This window comes from Orcinus orca, chromosome 2 (genome assembly GCF_937001465.1).
Source record: "Orcinus orca chromosome 2, mOrcOrc1.1, whole genome shotgun sequence".
NCBI lineage: Eukaryota > Metazoa > Chordata > Mammalia > Artiodactyla > Delphinidae > Orcinus > Orcinus orca.
Window position 1 is genome coordinate 85,250,228 of NC_064560.1, and position 19,924 is coordinate 85,270,151.

General features: G+C 44.7%; 1 protein-coding gene across 1 annotated transcript; it reads right to left on the minus strand.

Annotated features, from left to right (window-relative positions):
- Positions 1–2,226: 2,226 nt before the first annotated feature.
- LOC105748316 (ubiquitin-like protein 7) lies at positions 2,227–13,345 on the minus strand. Its single transcript, XM_033440064.2, has 6 exons — positions 13,237–13,345; positions 12,928–12,977; positions 12,514–12,681; positions 11,806–11,928; positions 3,475–3,519; positions 2,227–2,603 (listed from the first exon to the last, which is right to left on the minus strand). The coding sequence occupies exons 1-6, from the start codon at positions 13,265–13,267 to the stop codon at positions 2,568–2,570; spliced, it is 453 nt and encodes a 150-aa protein (XP_033295955.1). The 5' UTR covers positions 13,268–13,345; the 3' UTR covers positions 2,227–2,567.
- Between the last annotated feature and the right edge of the window lie 6,579 nt (positions 13,346–19,924).

The following is a 19,924-nucleotide window of genomic DNA, read 5'->3' on the forward strand; positions in this document are numbered from 1 at the left end:
CACCGCAGACACCATTTCCCAGCCTCCTTGAGAGTTGTGTGTGTATTTTCTATTGCAGTGTAACGAGCTACCACATGCTTAGCAGCGTACAACACCCACTCATTATCTCAGAGCTCTGTAGGTCAGAAGCCTGGGCTTGGCTGGGTTTTCTGCTCAGGGTTCCACAAGGCTGAAATTAAGGTGTCCACTGGGCTGGGCTCTTACCTGGAGGCTCTTGGGAAGAACCTGCTTCTAAACTCATTCAGGTTGTTGGCAGAATCCAGTTTCTTATGGCTACGACTCCGAGGTCCTGTTTCTGGGCTGACTGGGAGCTGGGAGCTGCTCTCTGTTCCTACAGGCTGCCTGGACTCCTTTTCGTGTGCCCCCAAACTCCTCACGCTTTGAATCTCTCTGACTCCCCCTTCTGCCCACCAGTTGGAAAAACCCATGCCTTTAAAGGGCTTGTGATTAGATTAGGTCCACCTAGATAGTCTTCCTTTTGCCATATAACATAACATAATCACAGGAGTGAGCTCATTCAAAGGGGATTATACCAGGGCAAGGGGCGTTTGGGACGTTCTAAGAATTAGGCTTCCAGTTGCTCAGGACAACATTTTGGGTGTCATGCTTGTTCTCTTGCTTTTCCTCAAACCTCACCGGTCAGTGATCAAATTCTATCAGCTCAACTTCCAAAACACACTCAGAATTCAGCCACTTCCCATCACCACCTCTGCTGTATCTTGGGCCAGCCATCGTCATCTCTCATGTGGTTAGTGCAGTAACCTCCTAACTGGCCTGCCTTCAGCAATCTGTTCTCAATACAGCAACCAGAGTGATCCTGGTACAACATATGCCAGACCACGTCATTCCTCTGTCACCCCTTAATGGCTGCCCATCTTAGAATAAAAGCCAAAATCCTTAATATGTACTGTAGGCCACATTGTAGTCCTTGTAAGGTTCTACTTTGGTTTCCTTATTAGCTCTGCATGTGACCTTCAAATCCTACCACTTGTCCCCTCTTTCACTTCACTGTAGCCTCACATTCTTTCTTTCTTTTTTTTTTTTGCGGTACGCAGGCCTCTCACTGTTGTGGCCTCTCCCGTTGCGGAGCACAGGCACCAGATGCCCAGGCTCAGCGGCCATGGCTCATGGGCCCAGCCGCTCTGCGGCATGTGGGATCTTCCCGGACCAGGGCACGAACCTGCGTCCCCTGCATCGGCAGTCGGACTCTCAACCACTGCACCACCAGGGAAGCCCCTCACACTCCTTCTTGCTATTCCTTAAACATGTCACGAAGTCCTTTAGGGTTTTTGTACTTGCTATTCACTTTGCCTAGAATGTTCTTTCCCCAAGATATCTGCATGACTAGCTACACACACACACACACACACACACACACACACACACACACACACACACACGAGACTTCATATACCCCTACCTTGCTTAATTTTTTTGCTTCTACTGTAGTAGTTTTTGCTATACTACATACTATATTTTTAATTTGTATCTTGTTTGTCTCCCCGCTAAAATATAAACCCATTAGAAAAGGGACCCCTGTGCCCCGCACCTGCCAGACACATACCTTTTGTTCATTATTATATCAACCTGGCACACGGTAGGAACTCAAAATTGTTTGGTGAATGAATAATAACATGAGAGGGCGCTGATGGGAGTTAAAGCATTCTAAGGTCTTTATATTGTTTGAAAGGAAGGTAGCATATTGATTAATTTTAGACTTTGCTAAGCTAAATGTGCACGCTACATTTTTCAGGGTTACCACTAAGAGAACAGAAATAGAACTGTGACTTCAATGTCAATGAGAAGGGAAGGGCAAAAGAGAAAATTTCAGCCAGTGGAAGGCAGGGATGAAGAGAAAGCAGCAGAGATATGATAAAAAAGAACTTCCTGATTCCTGTAGAATAATGGCAGATGCCTAAATCCCTTCACAATCTTCCAAAACCCACACAGATCAACAAGGAAAGCAAATCACATCACCCCAGCCCTCACTACAGCATCCTAGGAGAGGGAGAGTACCTTGAGCCTCAATTTACATGTAAATGGAGAGAGAAATATCTGAAACCAGCAGAGCCACAACATCAGCTAGAATTATCCCAGAGGGAGAAAATCCTATTGTGAGAGGGGAAACACTGAGGTCAGGTCTGAGACTCGGTGGATCAGAGCACTGGCTACTGGGTAATCGAAAAGAACATTCGTGAAAATTGATGACATATTAGGTCACAAAAGAAAATCTCAGTAAATTTATTTATTTATTTATATTTATATTTTACTTTTGGCTGCATTGGGTCTTCGTTGCTGCGCGCCGGCTTTCTCTAGTTGCGGCGAGCGGGGGCTACTCTTCGCTGCAGTGCGCGGGCTTCTTACTGCAGTGGCTTCTCTTGTTGCGGAGCACAGGCTCTAGGCGCGCGGGTTTCAGTGGTTGCAGCACGTGGGCTCTGTAGTTGTGACTCGCAGGCTCTAGAGCGCAGGCTCAGTAGTTGTGGCACAGGGGCTTAACTGCTCCTCGGCAAGGGGGATTTTCCCGGATCCGGGATAGACCTGTGTCCCCTGCATTGGCAGGCAGATTCTCAACCACTGCGCCACCAGGGAAGAGTCCTCAATAACTTTAAAAAGAGCAATAATATAAACAGCATTCTCCAATCACAATGCAATAAAAGTATAAATTAATAACAAAATTAAAAGTAAAAAGTAACTTTCACCTAGAAAATTTTAAAACTCTGTATTAAGCAACTCTTGGGTTAATAAGATAATATAAACCAAAACTGCAGAATTTTATAAAATAGCAATAATGGAAACACAGCTTATCTGAATCTATATGATGCTGCAAAAGTAGTTGTTAGAAGAGTATTACACTAAATATCTAGGTAGAATTAAACATCAATTTAAAGGCTACAAAAATAAAAGCAAAGCAAGCCAAAAGAAAGCAGAATGAAGGAACTATTAAAGACATAAGCAGAAATTAATGAGTTTGAAAACAGAAAAATAAAATAAAAAGAATAAATAAATCCAAATGCTGGTTCTTAGAAAAAAAAGAAAAATCAGTCAAATGGACAAACTACTAGCTAACTTAATCAGGTAAAAAAGGGAAAGAGCATGAGTATGCAAGGTAAGAAATGACAAGGAGGAAATAACCATTGAAAGAGAAGAAAAATTAAAAATCTTAAGATACTACTTTTCACAAGTCTAGACAAAGACATCTGAAAATGTAGATTAAATAGATAACTTCCTAGGAAAATATTGTTTACCAAAATTGACCCTAATAAACATAAAAAATTTAAACAAATTAAATAATTACTCCTCAAAAATTCACAAGGCCCAGAAGAATTCATAGGAGAATCTACCAAACCTTCAAAGCTACTTAAAAAGTTCCAGAGCATAGAAAAAAGAAACTCCCACATTATTTTTAAATAGCCACATGCAATTTAAAGAAATCAAGAGGGAAGAGTAGTCTTTGACGTTTATCCACATATTTACCATTTCCGATGCTCTGCATTCTTTCCTGAAGATTAAAGTTTCCATCTGGTTCCAGGCAAGAAAAGGAGAAATAAGTGAAAAGGAGAGAAGTAGTGATACTTATAACCAGAAAGCAAAGCTTTTCGAGATATCTTTGGGAGAGTTTTGCTTATGTCTCAATGGTCAGAAAACTTTGATGTGAGTTTTAGATGGGCACGTTGCTTTCCTAAACAAATTCAGGGTTCTGATGGTAAAGAAGACATGGAGAATGCTTACTGGGTAGAAAGAAAGCAGTGACTGCTTATTGGGTAGAAAGAAAGCAGTGACTGCCACAGTCCACCCTTTAGGGTATCCATCCTTCCATATACAGAATATGCTCCCTCCCTGATGTGGACAGTTCCAAAGTCTCGGCCAGACACTGCATCCATCTCAAAAACCAGAGTCTCTATCCCATATGCAGTTTTCTCCACTTAGCCCTGATGTGAATCCTTATACAAAGTCCAGTAACCTACAAACTAAAAGCCAAGTTATCTTCCCCCAACATATCCCATATATAATATTGGAGAAGGAACAAAATTAAACTCCCACATGGGAAAGGGAAGAATGGGAAACACATCAAAGCTACTGCAAATATTAGAGCTATGGGCAAATACCGGATTCTGCTAGACAGGAGCAGCCAGGACTCCCTGCCGGACAGTAATTTCCTTACTCAGCCAACCTACTCTCTGGGTGGAACTTTTTCGATTGTGCTCCATGGTCCAAGTTCCGTCTGCTTTTGAGATGACTTCTTGTGTATTATCCACTTTAACCATATCTGAAGTGTAACTTTGGGGTGGATGCCCTTTCTGTTGTGTGTGTTCGGGGGCCTGGGGTTGAAAAATGATAAGGTTTTGCGGGTCAGGTCCTTAAATTTTCATTTCTGGTGATATGATTCCCTCAAAAGTGTTGTAGGCTTCCAGTCTATTTGCTTCTTCTTCAATCCTATGTGTGAGTAACCACAGCGGAAGCTCCTATGTAGCCATAGTCTGTAAACCTGAAAACCCTCTTCTATTACGTGTTGGCCTCTGTGCTCTGCTTATCCTTCTAGCCTTCAACTTAATGCTCACTGACTTGAGACAACTGGAAACAAAAGGCTCTAGGAGGAGGAGAACACTTTGCAGAGTCCACTTCCTCTGTGGAGTGGTGATTCTTAAAGGAAGGTGCTTAGGAAAGGCCCAGGATACCAGTCTCATCTTCTATTTGGAGAACAGAAGCAATGATCTTTTTCAGCCCTGCAAGTCTCCAAATTATGAGATGTTCACTCAAAGGAAATTTGCAGGCCCTAGCCAGAGAGCCTTCCTTAGTGAAGCGGTACTTCCTTACCTTTTTTATTCAGGCTGCATAACTCTAGCTCATTGGTCTCTCTCAGGACTTTGTTGAAAATAGAACGAAGTCACCAGCACGTGCCAACATTCTGAATCATTCCAGCTATTTTCCCTAACACAAGAGACTTGATTGGCATGTGGGGTATCTCCCATAGAAGAACAAATTGACCAAATGTTCCACCACTGCCTAGCAAGGTCATTGGCATTCCAGTCTGTAACGCACGTACACTCAGAACCCAAAAGCCCTTCTCTACCACTCAACAAATCCACGTTTCAGATTATATTACTTGCAGCATCCCACTTCAGTGTACTGACTTCTCTAAGTCAGTATGCATTTGGCTGCATTTAACAGAAACCCAACAAAGTGGCTAAACCTATAAGGGGTTTACTATTCTCATGTTGCAAGGAGTCTGGTATAGGCAGTCTGGGAACTGGTACAGCTGCTCAAGGAATCAGGCTCCTTCTATCTTCTTCTGCCATCCTTAGTGTGTCTTTCGGCTTCAAGATCATAATTTGGCTGTTACTCTTCCTGCTTTGAAGGCAGGAAAAAGGGGCTTGGGAAAGGCACAATGCATGTGCCAGTTGAATCTGCCCTCTTTCTTTTTTAATCAGGAAATAAATCACTTTTCCAGAAGTATTACCAGGGACTTTCAGTAGTATCTTCTTGGCCACATTGCCACGCTTAGCTCCAGGGAAGTAGGGGAGACAAATATTTTTAAACTACGAATAAAAAGGGGGTTCTATAAGTAAAGAAGAAGAGACTAGGGACTTCCCTGGTGGCGCAGTGGTTAAGAATCCGCCTGCCAATCCGCCTGTCCCCTGCAGGGGACACAGGTTAGAGCCCCGGTCCGGGAAGATCCCACATGTCACGGAGCAACTAAGTCCGTGCGCCACAACTACTGAGCCTGTGCTCTAGAGCCCGCAAGCCACAATTGCTGAGCCCGCGAGCCACTATACTGAAGCCCGTGCGCCTAGAGCCTGTGCTCTGCAACAAGAGAAGCCACCGCAATGAGAACCCTGCACATCGCATGGAAGAGTAGCCCCTGCTCGCTGCAACTAGAGAAAGCCTGCGTGCAGCAAAAAAGACCCAACGCAGCCATAAATAAATGAATAAATAAATAGATTTATTTTTTTAAAAAAAAAGAGAGAGAGAGAAACTAGATATTGGATAATCAGTTAGTTCTGCCAGACCAATGCAAACTGTTTTACACAAGAAAAGGAATATCTTGGCTCAAGTAACTAAAAAGTCCGGAAGCTGTGCTTGCTTGATCCAATGGCTTAAGAAAATCACTAAGACTCCGGTTTCTCTTCAGCTCTCCACTCTGCCTTCCTCCATGTCAGAATGAACTGAGGTTGATTCCCCTTGTGGTCCTCAGATGGCTCCCAAGGCCACAAGCTTTCTCATTCATGCCCAGTGGGAAATATAGACTATCAGCATCCCAGCATCTGTAGCTGACATGCTCAGCCCATCACTGAGCTCAGAGGATGGAATGCACGGATTGGCTTGGCCTAGGTGGTGAGCTCCAAACCTACATCTAGGATGGAACCATTGCAGGAACTGCAAGGATCGGATTCCCCAATGGAAAGTATGGTCTATTGAAAAGGGGCCAGGGACCTCTGGGGAAGGATGTGGGGAAATGGATAATAAGAAGACAACCAACATATGTCCTTAGGATAGCTAAAGAAGAAGGAGTCAGTCAGAAGGGGGATTAGTTAACAGTGGAAACACTGAAAAAAACGAGGGTCTCTGAAGCGACATTGTCAGTGTTCATCTGAGCATTGGCTGGGGACAGGGAAGTCTCATCCAAGGTCATATACTGTCCAGTTCCAGTGGCAGATCCATTTTTACTGTGAGGGTCTTGGAAGCACACTCCTGCTCTTCTCGGCCCCCCACTCCCATTCTGGTGCTCTGGCTCCAGCTCACCATGCAGCCTTCTGATTATATTTGACTTCCCAAGTTGTTTTCTTACAGGGAGTGAGTATCTTAATCAGAGACTGGAATGCTTGGCAATTCTGGTTCATGATGGGAATTAGTACATCAGCATTCTGATTTTTAAATTTGCTTTTTTTTTTTTTTGGCTGCACTGTGCGGCTTGTGGGATCTTAGTTCCCCAACCAGGGATTGAACCTGGGCCCTCGGCAGTGTAAGCATAGAGTCCTAACCTCTGGACCGCCAGGGAATTCCTCAGCATTCTGATTTTTTCATTAATTGCTGACTCACTGTGTCAGCAAAAGCTCTCTTCTGAGCCTGTGTGGCTGAGGACCAGACCCCGAAGTCCTGGTGTTTCCAGAACATCTGACAACTTGTGAGTCTATCAGCAACAAGCCAATGGGTTTCCCTTGAAGATCCCCACATTGCATGTGTCCAACCCATTGTCTACTTCTTGCGTACTGATTTGAGGTTTCCTAGAGTTCAGGGTCTTATGCAGGAATCCCACTGTATCATTCCTGGTGCTGGAATGATGCAAAGGCTGGGTTAGAGCTGATGCGAAGTTCTTTTTCATCTTCAGGATCTCTTGCTGTGAGCCTCATGATCCGCCTAGCTGCCCTTTTGATCCTACAGTAGAAGAGTCTATGCAGTACAAACTTGAATCTTACATGAACAGACACTTCACACAAGAGGATATTCAAATGTTCATATGAAAATATGCTCATGCTCATTAGTCATAAGGGATATGTAAATTAAAATCAAAATGAGATATTACTACATACCCATCAGAATGGCTAAGATTAAAAAGACTTGGGGGCTTCCCTGGTGGCGCAGTGGTTAGGAGTCCGCCTGCCAATGCAGGGGACATGGGTTCGAGCCCCAGTCCAGGAAGATCCCACATGCCGCGGAGCGGCTAGGCCCGTGCACCACAACTACTGAGTCTGCGCGTCTGGAGCCTGTGCTCCGCAACGGAAGAGACCGTGACAGTGAGAGGCCCGCGCACCGCGATGAAGAGTGGCCCCTGCTCGCCGCAACTGGAGAAAGCCCTCGCACAGAAACGAAGACCCAACACAGCCAAAAATAAATTAATTAATTAAAAAAAAAAAAAAAAAGACTTGGGAATTCCATGGCAGTCCAGTGGTAGGGCTCTGCACTCTCATTGCTGAGGATCTGGGTTCAATCCCTGGTTGGGGAACTAAGATCCCACGAGCCACACGGTGTGGACAAAAATAAAAAATTTTTTTTAATTTAATTAAATTTAATTATTTATTTATTTTTGGCTGCACTGGGTCTTTGTTGCTGTGCGCGGGTGCGCGGGCTTTCTCTAATTGCAGCAAGGGGGGGGCTACTATTTGTTGTGGTGCGTGGGCATCTCATTGCAGTGTCTTTTGCTGCAGAGCACAGGCTATAGGCATGTGGACTTCAGTAGTTGTGGTTCGTGGCCTCTAGAGCGCAGGCTCAGTAGTTGTGGCACAAGGGTTTAGTTGCTCCGCAGCATGTGGGATCTTCCCGGACCAGGGCTCGAACCCCTGTCCCCTGCCTTGGCAGGTGGATTCTTAACCACTGCGCCACCAGGGAAGTTCCAAAAAATGTTTTTAAAGCCTTGACAATACCCAGTGTTGGCAAGGATGTGGAGAAAGTGGGACTCAACATTTCTGCTGGGAGTGTAAAGTGGTACAGCTACCTGGGAAGTCTGTTTGGCAATATGTATTAAGCTGAACATACATTTATCCTATATCCTGGCAATTCTACTCTTAACTATGTATGGAGCAGAAATGCATACATATGCTCACCAAAAGACATATGTAAGAATAGTCATTGCAGCATTATTCCTAATAGTTCTAACTGGAAAATAATCCAAAAGTACATCAACAGTAGAATTAATAAATACATTGTGTTATATCCAAACCATGTTATACTATAAAGCAATGAAAATGAAGGAACTACTACCGCTATTCACAGCAAACTGGAAGAATCTCATTAATATGATGTTAAATGGAAGAAGCCAGACACGAAAGACTATATATGGTATGATTCCATTTAAAAGAAGTTCAAGACCAGGCAGAAGCTAATCTATGGTTAGATGTCAAGGTAATGGTTACCTCTGGAGGAGGAGGTGGGTAATGACTGGGAAGGAGCCTGCGAGCTGCTTCTGAGTGCTGCTAAATTCTCGGGTTTTTTTGGGTAGTGATTATATAGATGTGTACACTCTGTAAAAAATTCATCTGGTTATACAAATGATAATTTGTACACTTTTCTTGGCTGGGCTGAGTGACATGTCTATAGGTCGTCTGATAGACAGCTAACCTAGGCTGGCCTCTTCTAGAGCAGTTTAGGAGACTCAGCTCTGCAACATGTCCTCCAGCAGGCTAACCCAGGCGTGTTCTCCTGGTGATGGCAGTGGCGCAAAAGGGCAGCTCCCAATGTTCAAGTCCATTTCAAGCCTCTGCTTTCATCATACCTGCTAACATTCCATTAGCCAAAGCAAGTCATGTGGTGAAAGCTAGAATCAAGGGGAAGTCAGGTTACTCCGCTCACGGGCACTGCAAAGTTATGTGGTAAAGGGCATGGATCTAGGGAGGATGATGAATTGGGCCATCAACACAATCTACACCTTGTGGGAGAAAGAAAAATCAAGTTAATGGCAATATAGTGAAACATAAACGATAATTGAGAGAAGTACAGGGTGCTTTAAGGGCGCAGGAAAGGGCACATTTTATATCTGATATTAAAATTATTCACGGAAAAATTTATGCATGGACCTTTCCCCTTCTAGACCGTGAACTTCTCGTATATGCTTCATTTTCACACCTTCCACAGCTCCTGGCATAAAGTAGGCACTTGAACATTTGTGAAATAAATGTTCAGCCATAAAGGTAGTAATTTCTTCTTCGCCCATTTTTATTTCAGGCTCTAGGAGAAGAAAGAGACCCACATATGCAGCAAGACATATTTTTATATTTTACAACCATTTTAGTGAACTCATAATCTCCGTTACAGAACAGGCTCCACTCAAGCGAAGGGCTGGAGGAGTTCCAGCAGAGAGATGGGTGGAATCATTCAAATTTTGATGTGTTCCCTTTTTCTGGTGGTGGTTGGGTTGTCTTCTATGTATTTTTTAATATTGCAGTTAAATATACATAACATGAAATTTACCATCTTAACCATTTAAGTGTACAGTTCAGTGGCATTAAGTACACTCACGTTATTTTGCAACCATCACCGCCATCCATCTCAAGAACTATTTTATCTTCCCAAACTGAAATTCTGTATCCATTAAACAACAACTCCCCATTCTCCCTGCTCCCCAGCCCCTGGCAACCACCATTTTACATTCTGTCTCTATGAACTGGACCACTCTAGGTGCCTCATAGAAGTGGAATCATACAGTCTTTTTGTGACTGGCTAATTTCACTTAGCATAATGTCTTCAATGTTCATCCATGTTGTAGCATGTGGCAGAATTTCCTTGCTTTTTAAGGTTGAATGATACTCCATTGTATGTATATACCACATTTTGTTTACCCATTCATCTATTGATGGACACTAGGGCTGCTTCTACCTTTTGGCTGTTGAGAAGTAATGTGCAAAGCAAATTCCACCCAAGTATGGAATTCTGGGGTGGAAAGTGCCTCAACACTCAATCTGAAAGTGAGATGAGGGACTTCCCTGGTGGCGCAGTGGTTAAGAATCCACCTGCCAATGCTGGGGACTCAGGTTCAACCTCTGGTCCGGGAAGATCCCACATGCTGCAGAGCAACTAAGCCCGTGCGCCACAACCACTGAGCCTGCACTCTAGAGCCCACAAGCCACAACTATTGAAGCCCGTGTGCCACAACTACTGAGCCTGTGAGCCACAACTACTGAGCCCATGCACTGCAACTACTGAAGCCCTTGCACCCTAGAGCCTGCGCTGCAACTACCGAGGCCAAGAGCTGCAACTACTGAAGCCCACGTGCCTTGAGCCTGTGCTCCTCAACAAGAGAAGCCCATGCACTGCAACGCAGAGTAGTCCCCACCCGGGCACAGCAACAAAGACCCAACGCAGCCAAAAAAAAAGAAAGTGAGATAAATCATAGCTAAATTAGGACCATATAGCTAAGACTCATGGCCTGATTAACTTTCACCAGAGTTTTCTGATAATGATACCAGGAAGAAAATAAGGATTACTTTTCTGAGGGGACTTCCTTGGTGGTCCAGTGGTTAAGAATCTGCCTTCCAATGCAGCGGACGCAGGTTCCATTCCTGGTTGGGGAACTAAGATCCCACAGGCCGCGGGGCAACAAAGCTCGCGTGCCAGCACAGCCAAAATTAAAAAAAAAAAAAATTACTTTTTTGAGGGTGATAAATCTGGCTGAGAATTTAGGTATAGGATGAGACATTAGGCCAAGCTTCATTATTAACCCCATCAACAATATCCAGAGTGTGGCAGACACCATGATTTCAAACTAGTCTCAGGGGTGGAATGTCATAGGTGGACTGACATAGGCCATTTCTAAGGTTGGCTGCCTCTGCCTGGACACCATGCCCCCTCAACCAAACAGCCCTTCCCTGCCTGGCTAACCTCTAACATTCTTTGACAGTCAGTCCAAACACCCCTTCCTCAGAAAAGGTTTCCCTGACCTAGGCCCTCACCTCAAGCCTGGGCTGGGCTTCTCGCCCTGTTGCTCCCTCACTGCAGCAACTGCCTGGCACCCCTCCATGGCAGGGATGAGCACTGGCTCGTCTCTACCCCAGGAGCTGGACCCAGGCCCGGTATATACATGCTCAAGGCTCAGTCACCGCTCACAGAATGGATGAGTTGTCTCTTCAATTAAAACTGCCACAAGTATTCAAGCCAGGTGGTCAGCGGAGCCAGGCCGTGGTCACTGGGTGCAGGAGTGGAAGCCACAGGAACAACTGCCCGTGCTGGGAGCATCCTCTCCTGTCACACTGCCACGCCCCAGCTGTTCCTGGAGCAAAGCAGGCCAAGTGAGAAGGGTCTCCAGAGAGCAGAAGAAAGCTCAGTGTCCAAAGTAACTAATAAGCCATGCGAACATCAGGAGTGGGGAAGACTGACCTGAAGGCTGGGCTGCCCGGAGGCCTGCAGCGCATGCTGGAGAGCTTGGCTGAAGAGATCATTGGTGATGGGCGTCCCTGACTGGACGCCGGATGACACCGGGGAGGTCCCTGAGGAATGGCCCTAGAGACAAACCAGGGTCAGCACCACGCTCAGAGACACCTCAGTCTCCCAGCACATACCCACTGCTGTCACATCACCCAGGGTGCCCCTGGGTGCCCCACGACTGCCTTCCAGCAGGGCCTGCATGAGACAACCACACAGAGGTACCCAAAAGCTCTCTATGTGGGCGGGAGAGGTTCTGTTCTCTTTTGCTCCAGGGAGATGGAATGGAGCCCCCGACCTAGCCTAGGACCCAGCACTGGGAGAGATGGCCTTGCAAGCTGGAGTGACCGTCACCAGGAACGCTTAAGCCTGTGATGTCTGGCCACTTTCAGGGACAAGTAAGGGTGTCCTATGTGACGGAAGTTTCTTCCAAAGTGCTGGCAGGAGTTAATCAGGCCTGTGATGAAATCAGGCCCAGTCTTCTAAGCCCTAAAGGCTGGTGACGGGAGGTCGCCTGAGCTGCAGCGGGAAACCCACCAGGCTCCAGGTAGAGTTCGGCTCAAAGCAGATCCAGCACCAGGATCAGCAAAGGGAAATCCATTCTACCACTGGGACCTTCTCCCTTAGGGGCCTGGCCTTGATCTTCCCGCCCTCTCTCCATACCTGGGTGCCAGGAGTTGGCGTGTGAGAGCTGCTCTCCGGAGTGCTGGCCAGGGCCAGGGCGGTGGCCAGCTCGCTCTGGGTGATAGGCCGGGGCCCGGCAGCTCCACTGTACCCCAGGGAAGCTGGGCGGGAGCTGGGTGTGCTGCTCGAGGGCGTGGACCTGGCGCTCTGAACAAGAGAGGCACCAAGATTCAGGGAAGCAGCCCTGTGACGTTCTCAGATGAAGCCCACCCCCGTTCCAGGAACAGTTCTTGGGGAACCTCCCCAACCTGCCAGGTTCAGACAGCAATTGTATGACATAGCTGGGTCACCAAAGGGCCTCCGATCACCTCCCAGCTGGGGCGTGCCAGGTCCCAGGGAGAGGTGCATCCCCAGCACCATCTCCCCCAAATGGCAGGCAGCCAGGCCACTTACTGGGTGAAAGTCATCCTCATCATCAGAGAGCCCTTCAAACAGGAAGCCACCTGGAGGAGGGAGAACAGATTTCAGGAGGAAGAACAGAGGCAGAGGCGCAGCTCCAGAATCTCAGCTCTAGTTACTCTCCAAATTCGTATTTTCATCTCTCCCCTTGGAAAATTACAGGACAGATGCACTCCTTGACTCAAATTGAGAGTTCCCAAGGAACGCCCTCTGCCAGCACTATACATAGCTGCTGAGTAAAGCAAACCCCTGGACCACTGCCCGCTCCCGAGGGGGCCTGCGTTCCACTGTCCTGGGGCTCACCTGGCATATCCCGGTACGAGCTGGAGGGCATGCCCCGGGAAGAGGAGTCGGCCCTGTGCTGTGGCTACTGGCTCCCGGCATACTTTGAGCCTTACAGCTCTCTCTGGCGTGGCAGCTTGCACACTCACACACTCACCCAGACCCACACGCTCCCCTCCCCGTAGGAACAGCCCGGGACCCGCAGAGCCATTTGCACGCACTTCCTGCGGCGCCGCACACTCCTCACTCACCCAGGCAGCATCTAATCTTGCGCCCCGCCACTTGCGCCACGCTTCCTACCTTTCCAGATAGCAGAGTATAAAATATATTTATAATTTGGTATACAAAATATCAATTTGCAGAGACGTGGATGGACCTAGAGACTGTCATACAGAGTGAAGTAAGCCAGAAAGAGAAAAACGAATATCGTATATTAACGCGTATATGTGGAATCTAGAAATATGGTACAGATGAAACTTTTTGTAAGGCAGTAATAGAGACGTAGATGTAGAGAATGGACATGTGGACACAGTGGGAGAAGGGGAGGGTGGGACGAATTGGGAGATTAGGTTTTAAATATACTACCATGTGTAAAATAGCTAGTGGGAATCCCCTATTTTCTTGAGAACTAGGATTCTCAGTGTGGAAAAGGAAAGAAACATGTAATATACAAAAGGTTACATAAACCCCTGTAGTCTTGAATTTGAAGTAGCACTATAAATTATTTCTATTTCTATCTTTTTTTTTTTTTTGCAGTACGCGGGTCCCTCACCGCTGAGGCTCCTCCCGCCGCGGACCACAGGCTCCGGACCCGCAGGCCCAGCGGCCATGGCTCACGGGCCCAGCCGCTCCGCGGCACGCGGGATCCCCCTAGACCGGGGCACGAACCCGCGCCCCCCGCATCGGCAGGCGGACTCCCAACCACTGCGCCACCAGGGAAGCCCTCTATTTCTATCTTTATAAGCATAGATCTATATATAGATATAGATCTAGCTCTCCCTAGCTCTCTCCGCTGAAGCAGCTTAGAAATAATGACCAATCCAGTAGAAATAAGCATCCCTAGTGCCCAGATTGTGGTCTTGAAATTCAATTTCCCACTAAAACCCATCTGAGCTTTTAAATTAAAAAAAAATTTTTTTTATTCCCCCCACCCCCCCATCCCCTTTAGAGCTGATCAGGCTCTAATCCACGTGTAGAGATATATGCTCAGGCTATGAAGCTCAACACTTTGCGAACTGCCCTGAATGTTCAATTTGGCCCTGGGTTAACCTCAGCCTGTTGGATCCCTAGAATCTCTGGTTCACTGAGGGGTGAAGGTTTGTTCACATGTGAGCCTGGAAATGCAATTCAGTTCGGACCTGTTAATGTACTGTACCCTTAAAAAATTTTTTTTATTAAATTAGGGTATAAAAAAAAATTGGTGTATAGTTGCTTCATTTATTTTTTATAAATTTATTTATTTTATTTACTTATTTTTGGCTGCGTTGGGTCTTCGTTGCTGCGCAGGCTTTCTCTAGTTGCGGTTAGCAGGGGCTACTCTTCCTTGCAGTGCGTGGCCTTCTCACTGCGGTGGCTTCTATTGTTGTGGAGCACGGGCTCTAGGCGCACGGGCTTCAATAGTTGTGGCTCGTGGGCTCTAGAGCACAGGCTCAGTAGTTGTGGTACATGGGCTTAGTTGCTCTGTGGCATGTGGGATCTTCCTGGACCAGGGCTCGAACCCGTGTCCCCAGCGTTGGTAGGGGATTCTTAACCATGCACCACCAGGGAAGCCCTATAGTTGCTTTATTTATTTATTTATTTTTATAAAGATTTAATTTTATTCATTTTTGGCTGTGTTGGGTTTTCGTTGCTGTATGAAGTCTTTCTCTAGTTGTGGCGAGTGGAGGCTACTCTTCCTTGTGGTGTACGGGCTTCTCCTTGTGGTGGCTTCTCTTGTTGTGGAGGATGGGCTCTAGGTGCACGGGCTTCAGTAGTTGTGGCACGCAGGCTCAGTAGTTGTGGCTCGTGGGCTTAGTTGCTCCATGGCATGTGGGATCTTCCCGGACCAGGGATCGAACCTGTGTCCCCTGCATTGGCAGGCGGATTCTTATCCATTTCGCCACTGGGGAAGTCCCCATCTGGGCTTTTTGAAGAAATGGCTCATTGTTGTGTTTGGGGCAGGAAATGTAAAGATGAGCCTGGAACTCTTGTCATGCCAGATAGTAAGGCAATGATTAGAAAATTTTAGGTTAAGTGTTAAAATGACTCAGCCACAAGTTGAAGAGGCTCCACTGTGATGGTTACCATGGTTTTCAATATAAGCAAATGCAGGTAAATATATTGTGGAAAATGGGAGCCATTTTGGAGAAGAAAGGTAAAATTATAGAGGAGGGGAAGACTAGAAAAGACTATGTAGGGCTGAATTGGAATTTGAAGTATTGGTATTAGAACATATATAATAAACTATACTCCAACAAAAATTAATGAAAAAAAGAACATATACATATTATTTCATATATGTAACATATATATGAAACAGAAATATAGATGAATGGGTTTGTGTGTGTAAATATGTATTTCATAGGTCTATCCACTGAGAGGAACTGGAAATAATGACATCTCAGGGACAATAAACACACCCAGACTTGGATTCTAAATACTATTCACCACTAAAAGAGACCAAAACTGTTTGGGTTAATGACTGATATGACAAACTTTGTGAAAATCTCCCAAATAATTTATGAAAACAGCAGTGAGGTGATCAGTCTCCACCTACCTGCGACAGTTGATGACATTTAAATTACATCTGTGGATTAGATGGTAGAACTGTATTAATTTCTTGATTCTAATGGGTTGTACTGTGGTAGGTAGGAGAGTGTGTCCTTGTTTTCAGGAAATAGCCACTGAAATATTTAAGGGTGATGGGGCATCATATCTACAACTTGCTTTCAAACAGCTTGGGGATGGGGGTGGGAGAATAATATATACAGAGAGAGGGTGAGAAAAAATGATAAGGTAAATGTTATAAAATGTTAACAGTTGGGGACTTTGGGTGGTTAAGAGGGAATTATTTCATACTATTTTTGCAACTTTATTGTAAACTTGAAACTACTTTAAAAGTATTTTAAAATATCACATTCTCAAAGACGATTTGAGCACATGGGGAAATATTCAAGTTAAGTGAATTATGCAGTTTACTAACATATGCAGTATAATCTAAATTTTGTTGAATACAAAATTTATTTAATTCAATAAAATTATATTTTTAGAAACATTAAAAAAGTTAACAATTGTCCTCTATTAGTGATAGAGCCATGTTAAAGCAAAATAAATTTGGAGGGCTTATGCTACCAGATGCCAAGACCTACTCTAAAGCTACAGAAATCAAGTTGCACAGTTAGTGGCATAAGGATATAAAAATACATTAGTGGGACAGAATAGAGTCAGAAATGGACCAATAGATAACAGTCACCTTATTTATGACAAAGCTGCCAGTAAAATTCAGTGGGGATGGGATTAAAAAAAAAGTAGTTCTCATCAATTGATACCCTATGGAAAATAAGAATCTTGATTCCTTTCTCATTTTATACATAAAAATTAATATGAAATTAATCATAGACCTAAATGTGAAAGATGAAATTTACAGAAGAAAACATAGGAAAATATCTCCATAATTAGGGCAGAGATTTTTTTCTTTTTTTTTTGCGATATGTGGGCCTCTCACTGTTGTGGCCTCTCCCGTTGCGGAGCAACAGGCTCCAGACGCGCAGGCCCAGCGGCCATGGTTCACGGGCCCAGCCACTCCGTGGCATGTGGGATCTTCCCGGACCGGGGCATGAACCCGTGTCCCCTGCATCGGCAGGCGGACTCTCAACCACTGCGCCACCAGGGAAGCCCTAGGGCAGAGATTTTTAAAATAGGACACAAAAAGCTCTACCCATCAAAATAAAATTTCATAAATTAGACTTTCAAGAAATTTTTAAAAAATCCCATTAAGAGAATAAAAATACAAGCCACGAACTGAGAGAAGATATTCACAATATACATTTTTGACAAGGACCTACATCTGTTAAATTCTTAATTTTAGTGACAGTACTTCTTATTTCTAAAAGTTCTTTTTGGTTCTTCTCAAATCTGCCTGTTCTTTTATCATGTGTTATTCTTTCTTAAAGTCCTGATAGCTTCTTCAGTGACTTTAATAAATATTTTCATGCTTATTTTACATCTTTTTAAATTGACTCCCTAATATCTAACATTTTTGGTGTTGTGACTTGTTTGTTCTGCTCTCTCTTCCATGAATATTTGTTAATTCTTTTTGTGAAATCTTCAGTTTAGCTTTCTTCTTTCCTGTTGGATGGCATGAGTTTTGGTAGTGTTGCTCCAAAAAGGATTTATATTTGCTTTACCAAGAACCCCAGGACCAATTCCTTTTAAGCATACTTTTTTTTTTAAATAAATTTATTTTGTTTATTTATTTAGGCTGCATTGGGTCTTCGTTGCTGCGCACAGGCTTCCTCTAGTTGCAGCGAGCGGGGGCTACTCTTCGTTGCAACTGTGCAGGCTCCTCACTGCGGTGGCTTCTCTTTGTTGTGGAGCATGGGCTCTAGGCATGTGGGCTTCAGTAGTTGTGGTTGCGGGCTCAGTAGTTGTGGCTCACGGGCTGTAGAGCACAGGCTCAGTAGTTGTGGCACTGCGCCACCAGGGAAGTCCCAAGCATACATTTTATTGTATGTAAATTATTTCTAAATAAAGTTGACTTAACAAAACTTGAGAAAATACCTAAGATAACATTTTGAGGGACATTCCTGGCGGTCTAGTGCTTAAGACTCCACGCTTTCACTGTAGGGGGCACGGGTTTGATCCCTGTTTGGTGAACTAAGATTCTATATGCCACACACCATGGCCAAAACAAAACAAAGATAACGTTGAGCATGCTAACTTATTTTATTTTCATGTCTTTAGTTTTTATATTTTTTATTCATACAGATCTGGTTTTTGTTGCTTTCTGTAAAAGAATGAACTGGATTAAAAATTTTAAATTGTAGACCTCAAGTGACATGTTATTTGCCTTTTTCTCCCTTAATAAAAAAGCAGGGCAGCTAGTCAACTTCACTCACCCAAAAGTCACTGATTATACATTTCCTCCTGCCACTGAATCTTTAATCTAATAGAATGCCCTAGTTTAACTGTATGTTAAAATGCAGACCCAGGGACCAATTTTGGACATTTCTGGGAAAGTTTGGCCACAAACTTACACAAAGTACAGGTCTAGGGTTTCAAATTCTCAGGGAAGACTGTTCTTTCACACATCAACTCCCCTTTCACTGACCTGCCTTCATAGCAAGCAGAGAACTTTTCTTATCTTCTCTTAGTGCCGATGCATGGGTTTGGGCTTTTGGTTTTTTGTACTCTGCCCTTTTACTTAGGAGGCAAATCTTTTAGTTTTTTAAAAATATTTATTTATTTGGTTGCATTGGGTCTTAGTTACGGCACGCAGGATCTTCGTTGCGGCATGTGGAATCTTTAGTTGCGGCATGTGGGATCTAGTTCCCTGACCAGGGATCGAACCTGGGCCCCCTGCATTGGGAGTGCAGTCTTACCCACTGGACCACCATGCAAATCTTTTCAAGGTTTCAACTTTATGTAGTGGTATCAGTTTCAGTTGCTCAAGGGCCCAGCCCAATGTTTTGGTGGTAAAAGAAAAATCTCCAAGCAAGGCTTCCAGGACCACTATTCTCTCTGGAAAGGTGCTCATCAGCTTCCAAAGCTCACTGCTTTTTTCCAGTTACCTCTTCATTTCTAGCATCTGAGGATTTCCTATTTCTCCTGTGACCACAGTTACGTGATTTTTAAGATGTATTATTTTATACATTTTTGTTTGTAGCAGGAGTACTTGCAGATGATTTTCATTTGCTGTCTTGCCAGACCCAGAAATCCCCATATTAATTTTATAGTTATTTTAAAAATGCAAATGTACACTCTTTTTTTTATTTTAATAAATTTATTTGTTTGCTTTTATTTTTGGCTGTGTTGGGTCTTCCTTGCTGTGCGTGGGCTTTCTCTAGTTGTGAGTGTGGGCTACTCTTCGTTGTGGTACGCAAGCTCCTTATTGTCGTGGCTTCTCTTGTTGCGGAGCACAGGCTCTAGGCACGCAGGCTTCAGTAGCTGTGGCGCTTGGGCTCAGTAGTTGTGGCTCGTGGGCTCTAGAGCACAGGCTCAGTAGTTGTGGCACATGGGCTTAGTTGCTCCGCGGCATGTGGGATCTTCCCGGGCCAGTGCTTGAACCCGTGTCCCCTTCATTGGCAGGCAGATTCTTAACCACTGCGCCACCAGGGAAGCCCAAATATGCACTCTCATAATTTGTTTTCCAATAGCAAATGATTGGGCAAATAGTCTCTTGAAGGTTTAATGAGAAATTGTCCACCACTTTCTCAGAGAAAGCTAATGAGGGTATAAGTCTCCAAATATGGACTGACGGAAGGACTGGGCCTGGACACTTTCTTTTTTACCATGTCTGGTCATTTGTCTTGTGTCCAGACTTCTAATTTTATCTAGAACCTGACCCTTGCATCTGGCCACCGCACCTATTTGGTAAATTGGTTCCCAAAGAACCTGTTCAGTCCTGGGTTATTCCTTCATTCATTTACTCATTTAATAATTTATCATTACAATGTACAATTCAGAACTCAGAGAGGCGTACCTCCTTTCCTGGGGGCAACAAGCTACAGCA

What these genes read in the sequence shown, in the direction of transcription:
- LOC105748316 (XM_033440064.2), bottom strand. Translation starts at nt 13,267, where the DNA reads ATGCCCTCCAGCTCGTACCGGGATATGCCAG. An exon ending in CTCGTACCGGGATATGCCAG is followed by an intron (nt 12,978 to 13,236) that starts GTGAGCCCCAGG and finishes TCCCTCCTCCAG; the next exon opens with GTGGCTTCCTGTTTGAAGGG. An exon ending in CGCCAACTCCTGGCACCCAG is followed by an intron (nt 11,929 to 12,513) that starts GTATGGAGAGAG and finishes GTTTGTCTCTAG; the next exon opens with GGCCATTCCTCAGGGACCTC.